General features: G+C 34.8%; 1 protein-coding gene across 2 annotated transcripts; it reads right to left on the bottom strand.

The window, feature by feature from the left end:
- Positions 557–6,548, bottom strand: LOC107623638 (protease Do-like 8, chloroplastic). 2 transcript variants are annotated; one of them, XM_016325977.2, is made up of 14 exons: positions 6,422–6,548; positions 6,121–6,321; positions 5,797–5,924; positions 5,212–5,294; positions 5,006–5,104; positions 4,729–4,795; positions 4,282–4,357; positions 4,138–4,204; positions 3,322–3,539; positions 3,091–3,158; positions 2,762–2,841; positions 2,566–2,652; positions 2,379–2,486; positions 557–893 (listed from the first exon to the last, which is right to left on the bottom strand). In XM_016325977.2, the coding sequence occupies exons 2-14, from the start codon at positions 6,306–6,308 to the stop codon at positions 765–767; spliced, it is 1,398 nt and encodes a 465-aa protein (XP_016181463.1). In that variant the 5' UTR covers positions 6,309–6,321; positions 6,422–6,548; the 3' UTR covers positions 557–764. The 2 variants fall into 2 exon arrangements, with proteins under 2 accessions (XP_016181463.1, XP_016181462.1); XM_016325976.2 differs by lacking the exon at positions 6,422–6,548 and having other exon boundaries at positions 6,121–6,415.

Raw genomic sequence — 7,375 nt, 5'->3', positions numbered from 1 at the left:
TAATCAATTTTTTCGTAAACACTAAAATCTAAATACATATAGATTGATTAGTGCCTAAACTACATAGTGTATATGTAGCATAATTGAAAAAATAATTCGGTTAAGTATATAAAACTTTTTACTTCATAATCGAACTATCGTCAATCTAATTCTATTTACATTTTAGTGGCTAGAAATTTTGGTAATTAGCATGAGGTTGCAAGTTCGCACCTCATTATCACCATTGTAAAATTGAGTATTAATAAAAATGAGAACAATTACGTAGAGACTTGAATTTAGGATCATGTTTGCATAAACCATAATTTCACGTTCACATTTCACATTGATTTTTTCCTTTTCGTTTTCTTTTGTGGGAACAAACAATGATTCATATTCAAAAGATAAATTAGTCGTCAAATTAAATTATCAACTTCAATGATACTGTGGAAAGTGCGTGATGTAAATTTGTATATTACTCACGCTTCTTTCCTTTTTTTTTTTTCCCCCTCTTTTTTCAAGCCATCTACTACCAAAAAACACACACACACACACACACACACACCAATTTCTATCTATGTATTATGTAATTCATGATATATAGCATCTTTCTAAATTTTGTCATGTAAACTCAAAATATAGAGCATTTTTGTTTTCAAAATTAGCCAAATTACAAAAAACTCATGCACAACTAACTATTTTTAATAATGTTTAGTACTGCATTAAAAGAAAAAAAAAAAAGTAAAGTTAATTAACTGGTGATGCAGCATGAATATAAAATTAACCTTTTAAGATCTTTGTTCCTCAAGTTCCAGAGACAACTCCAACTTTTGACTGTCCCTTTGAATGAGCAAGGTTACCTTATCTCCTACATTGTACTCATCCAATGCTTTCAGTAACTCTCCTTTGTTCTTCACCTGCCAACACCAAAAATACCAAATTCATGAGTCCCTTTTCTATGAAGGAATTTAGGTAGTGTTTGGTTATTAGGGATGACAATGGAACAGGGCGAGACGGGTATTTAAGTACCCATACCCGTCCTGAATACCCACACATTGTCCCATTTCCCGCCCCATTACCCACGGGTATCTTAAGTTTTGCCCCGTACCCAAACCCACAGGTATATATACCTGCCCTGTCCCGTCCCGCCCCGAAACCTAATTGATTTATAGTTTTTCTTCTTAGAAAAATCTATAATATGAAGAAGATAAACAAATTGAACGAAAATAATAAATAAAGTTCCAAACATGATTAAGTACTTCGAAACATAACTAAGTTCAAAGATAATCCTAAATTATTCACAACACATAGTATATAGAAATAACCAGGTCTTACACATGAATAACACACATATATACTGGCAGAGTGGGGTGGGTGATGGGGCGGGACGGCCATTACCCATACCGCCTATACCCAAACAAAAATAATTTGGTCTTACTCAAACCCACGCCATACCCAGTCAACCGTTGAAAATATCCACCCCCGTTCAGGGCGGGGGAGGACGGGTCGATCCAACTTGTCATCCCTATTGGTTACTGACTTCAAGGCAAACAAAGTTACTTATTGGAGACAAAAACATGCTTATAGAAAAGGATAGAAACAACAAACTAAAATTGTTGATCAAGGAAAAATTTTTAAGATAAAAGCTTTGATTTCCAAACTACGTAGACTACATTTTCATTCTGTGTTTTAGATAGAAAGAAAAAGATTAAGGGTGCGTTTGGTTTATTTTGCATTCTTTTAGATAAAACAAACTGTTTTATCTTTTTCCTTCACAAAATTCCGAAAACAAAAAACACTACAAATGAAAAACAGATAATGAAAATGCAAACCAAACACATATTTCTATTCTCACTTTTAAGAAGAACAAAAACACAAGAATTTTCTGTTTTGGGATGGAAAACTTGTTTATCTCTCTATCTCCACAACCAAATGAGTTTGTGTCAATTGTCTTTGTATCTCTATTTAAGAGCCAAAATTACAGAGTTAGAAATACAAAAACAAGGCCAGATATTTTTCACTTTGGGGAAATATGGAAAATACAATACTATTTTGTCTCTACAACAAAAATAGTGACTTTGTCGCCGCCTTCACAACTGAACGAGTTTTTGTGTCTAACTGTCTCTGTTTTTCTAACTTAGAGGTTGCGTTTAGATTCTATCCTTGCGACAGAAATACAAAGGCAGAAGGATATTTTCTATTCCTACTTGCATGAAGTACAGAAAACACAAGAATTTATCAATTTACTGTCTGTGGAGATAAATTTTGTCTGACCCTATCTCTACAACCAAACGAGTTTTATATTTATTGTCTTTGTATAAAACAAGATAGATAAATATAAAATGAAAAGTTCGGCATTCAAAAGAGGATGATTTTAACAGTTTCTGCAAAAGACGGCTCACCGGCTTATTGTCAACTGCAACAATGATGTCTCCAAGGACTATATTACCAGCAAAGCCCCTTGTTGTCGGGTTTAGCCCAGCTTTTTCGGCGACACTATTTTTAGGAACCTGGAAATGTAAGTTCTACACCGTTAAAGCATGATTCAGAAGCAAATATGTATAAGAAAAACAACATATCATGGATTACCTGAAGAATAAGAGCGCCATTCCGGACATTAAGTTGATTTGCAATCAAGTCTGGTGCTATATCAACATTCAAACCAGCTCTGACAACCTTAGAAAGAGATAATAATCAACATCAAGAAGCAAGAAATATTTTCATAACAAAGGTATCTTTACCAAGATTGTTTGTGTGCTTGTCTATGTTTCTGCAAACTACTTACTTTTCCAAATTTAATCAGTTGTGGAACAATTCGAAGAACGGTTGAAGATGGGATTGCAAATCCAACACCAGCTGATGTTCCTGCAACACCAACAAAAAAGGCTATAAAAGAAGCATTTAGAGAAGTGCAGAAACTGGAACTTAAGCAGCCACTTTTTTATGCAAAGGAATTAATAGACCGGCAATGTGATAGGTGAAAAGAAATTGAAGGTTTTAGTCAACTGAACCAAAACACACATCCTCCTTATGTAGGTCAGTCTATTTTGTTCTTATTTTCATGGTAACAAAGAATGGAGGAAAAATGAAAAGAACAAGACAATGACAACTTGCCCGTCTGAGTAAATATTGCGGTATTAATCCCAATTAAGCGTCCTTTTGAATCCAGAAGTGGACCCCCGCTGCAACAGACAGAAAAGGCAAGAAAATCAGGGTGTTATGTGGCAGCAACTAGGGAATGGAAAGCATACAACTTTGCTGGGTGAAATGAACCGGAAGGGACAGACTATGGAATCAAAAAATGATGCATTCCTAATTCAGATGTGGAAAGGATCCAAGTGTAACCTGTTCCCGGGATTTATGGCCGCATCAGTCTGAATACCACCACCAATTGTTACACCAGTTTGGCTGAAGATGTCTCGGTTAAGTCCACTAATAACCCCAACCGTGAGGGTGTGATCAAAACCAAATGGGTTTCCAATTGCCAAACATTGCTGCCCGACTTTCAGAGACGATGACTGCCCCGCCTTGATAGGCCTTAAAAGATCCACAGGGGCTTCTACCTGTATTTGTAAGGTTATGATTTATGAATCTACAGGTGATATATGCATGAAAATAATAGACATTTAGATGATGATATTATAGTATTCAAAAGTAAAGTATGATTACAATCATAGGGTTTAGGGAGTTGGATTGCTTCAAGAGGAACACAAGGGACTAATTACTAATAACCCCAGGTTGAGGGTTGTCTTATTTAATTTAGCCGAACGTCAATCTTACATCACACCAACAAAATCGAAGTATATACAGACAAAATCTTCAATAGTATTTACTTTATTAACAAAAAAAGCAACTGTTATAAACTAATAACTTTTACTGAACACACAAGGAACATGAAAGAACTTGGAAAAAGAAAAATTATAGACAATTTTAAAGTTAAATTATCAGTTAGCGATTAAAAAGTAATACATTAAAGTATTGATAAAAACAAACAAATATAGGATCCGATATAATCCCAGCAACCATAACAGTAGCAAAACATAATCCAACATGGAAGCAAAATATTCTGATGGATAAGATATAGCATCCAACAAACCATAATTTTAATGGAAAACTCTATTGATTGGGAAATAAATACAGAAAGTGAAAAAGAAATCATGCCTTCAAGACAGCAAGATCCTTCAACCGATCAGCTCCAACAAGTTTACCCTCAAAATTCTTTTGTACCCTTAAAGATGTAAAAAACCATAATTATTTAGTTGGCAGAAAGAAGTACATGAAAATAAATAAAGTCTCCATCCTCACCCTTCGGATGCTAGAATATTAACTCGTGCAACAACCTGACCAGAGCTTGGGTTTCTTGAAAGGGCATTACCAATTACTGAATGATAAAATAACAGAAGAATCAGAAATCCATTCCAAACATGAAATGTGTCCCAGTGTGTGCATGCAGTATGTGTCTGGAGCATAGTCAACATGATAGTCAACCAGCAGAACAAGGAGAAAAGAGAAAAATCATACAATACCCAAAAGCCGAAAATTTTCAATGAATCCATGCTATTGTGCTGAAAATTCATGTTCAAGTTAAGAAGAGCATTTAGTTGTGCTTAAACAAGAAAAGACTTTGATCCATGTAAAAGAAACTTTATGTTCGTTCATATCTCACTAAACTCTTAGAGAAGAGAACTAATGCTGAATGCATATATATTACTAACGCTTAACATATATGATACTTTCTTCAGTAATTCTCACCATGATAATTCGTCACAATGTGGCCTTCCTCGTCCCACACAACTCCAGAACCATTTCCTTCAGGAATCTGGACGCATGAATAACAAAGAAACAAATAAATAAAGATTTTTTTTAAATAAAAAGGGATGAAGTACATGATTCAACTCCTATAAACATGTAGGCCAATAGAAAAGCTTATAATTCGTATAAGCTAAAGATAATATAAGATGAATAAATGAGAGAGTCCTTGATATCCTTAAATTTTGACACAAATATTAGTACTAAAGTATGAAATTACCTCAACCGCCCCAGTTATATTAAGTTGAGGACGCAATGTCACATCAAAGATGTTAACAACGGAGTACGTGTTGCTTTCAAATAGTTGGACAATTCGATCCTGCCAATCACAACAAATTGGATTAAGTTACCTGGAATACCACTATGAAAGGGTAAAAAGCATGCACAATCACAATAGACAAAGGGCAGCTACAGCCGAAAGCTGACCTCAACCGGAAAGAGCGGACCAGAAGAAACCACAGGAGGAGTCACTTGTTCAAGTGTCACCAATGGGTCTCCCAAAGCTAGGGCTGTACATTTACAATTTATGTCTAATGAGAAATTTTGTGGTAAATATCAAATACTAGTGAAGACTTCTACTAAAGAATTTAGCATATGAAAAAAATAGAACAAAGCTGATGTCTGATGAATTTGAGACAGTTGTTCCAGTATCTCTCATAGTCAGGGATGAAAGAAAGCAAGGAAAGAACGAAAAGAGAGGATGTGATTTGACTACTAAAAACTTCGTATATTGACAATGCCTTTCGAATGTGTATTCATGACTTGAAGGGTAATTATTGATGGCATATTACAGTTATTAATTTTAATACTATTGTTTATTCATGGCTCCATGCAACAATCTAAGAATAAAAAAATTGAAATAAACTTCTATGATAAAAAGAAAATGACAAGCTTCTATGCATTGAACAAGCCATTCCAAATCCAAGTTCAAAAAGTTATAAAAGTTTCCAAATTCCCTTTCCAACATTCAATCAAACAGGTGGAATGCAAAAAAAGCAGAACCGTGCGAACCTGACAAATACCTTGAAGAATGGAAACATGAATACATTGTCAAACTCGCCATCAACACGCGCCGCGTCGGCGACAAATGAATTTTCCTCAGCATTCCATCAAAATCCTGAGCTTCATCTTCACCAATCCTGCATAAACACAAAAAAAAAAAAATTACAATCTCACCCATATAAGAAAACCAACAAACCAACAACAAAAATGCAATCTAATAGCCAATAACAATGACAAGGATTCAAACTTTGAAACCAATGTAACAACAAGAAACCACACACAAACACACCCAGTTGCAAATTTGTAATTTTGAAACCTTGCGCAGTAAGGTACCTTGAAATGGAGATAGGTTGGGACTGAACGGCGTCGTTTAGGAAGTGTTGTTGTTGGGAGTGAGAAGAACACACAGAGGACATTCCATCAAAGAAAAGCTCACGGCGACTGAGAACAGTGGTTCTTGTTTGTGATGTTGGCACCGCCATTCCCACACACCAAGAATTGCATGCTGAAACTATTTTCATGTTGTTTCAAATTCTGAACAAAAAGAGAAGATTTTTGTGAGGGAAGTGAAGGAGATAAGGGATTATGAAGAGAAATGAGAGTGCGAGTGAAAGAGAAGGAAGTGTCAACTAACTTTCTACTGAGATGACAAATGCCTCATCGTTTAACTTCCGACATAGTCTTCAATTTACTGCTTTGCCAATTCCAGATTTTTTTGTGGCCCACCCATCACACACAATCTTCAATTTGCTACTCTTCAGTGTCCCATTCTTGAGATGAGATAGATACACGTAGGCATTTTATTTACGTATTACAAATTAAAAATGATTGAATACTTAACCTGGTCCTGGTAATAATTTTGAGATCTTCAAACAGAAAAAATATTTTTTTTTATTTTTGATATTTAACTTTGTGAGAGTGATTAGTTTTTATGTCAATAATCTCTCACCAAAATATACTTACATGTTCGAATCTCTTCTTCTGCATGCAGCAACCTATTGACCAGCGATAAATCCTTAAATAGAACTCATTAGAAACGTTAATCACTAATATATCCTCTATTTATTTTTTAAAAACAAAAATAATTTAAAAATTACTAATATTTCTTAGTTTTACATAGGGGTGTTCATGGATCGAATCGTATCCGCAGATCCGCGGTAAATATATTGGATCTGATCCGAAAATTGCGGATCGGATCGCGGATATCTACTCATCCGCACCCTTTGCGGATCGGATCGCGGATATCTGCTCTACATCCGCGGATCCGCAGATCCGCACTATAATAATTAATAAATAAATAAATATATATGTTTGATATTATATTTACTTGTTTATATGTTTTAGTTAGTAATTATTATTCATATATTGTATGATTTTATTTTTGTTATTTAGAGAGAGTTTGATTAAAAGTATTTTAGGAATAAATAAGTTTAAAAGTACGAAAGAAATATTTTTATCGAATTTTTTATTTGCGGATCGGATCGGATCCGATCCGACACTAAAAAGTGCGGATATCATATCCGATCCGATCCGATAGAAATTGTGCGGATCAGATCGAATTTTCGGCCATATCCGATCCGATCCGATT

The sequence above is a fragment of the Arachis ipaensis genome, chromosome B10, assembly GCF_000816755.2.
Source record: "Arachis ipaensis cultivar K30076 chromosome B10, Araip1.1, whole genome shotgun sequence".
Lineage (NCBI taxonomy): Eukaryota > Viridiplantae > Streptophyta > Magnoliopsida > Fabales > Fabaceae > Arachis > Arachis ipaensis.
This window is presented reverse-complemented; position numbering and strand designations above follow the sequence as displayed.

Coding starts and splice junctions, on each gene's coding strand:
- LOC107623638 (XM_016325977.2), bottom strand. CDS start 6,308: ATGAAAATAGTTTCAGCATGCAATTCTTGGTGTGTGGGAATGGCGGTG. Junction 2,842..3,090: donor CGCAATATTTACTCAGACGG/GCAAGTTGTCAT, acceptor TTGGTGTTGCAG/GAACATCAGCTGGTGTTGGA. Junction 2,653..2,761: donor AACTGATTAAATTTGGAAAA/GTAAGTAGTTTG, acceptor TCTCTTTCTAAG/GTTGTCAGAGCTGGTTTGAA.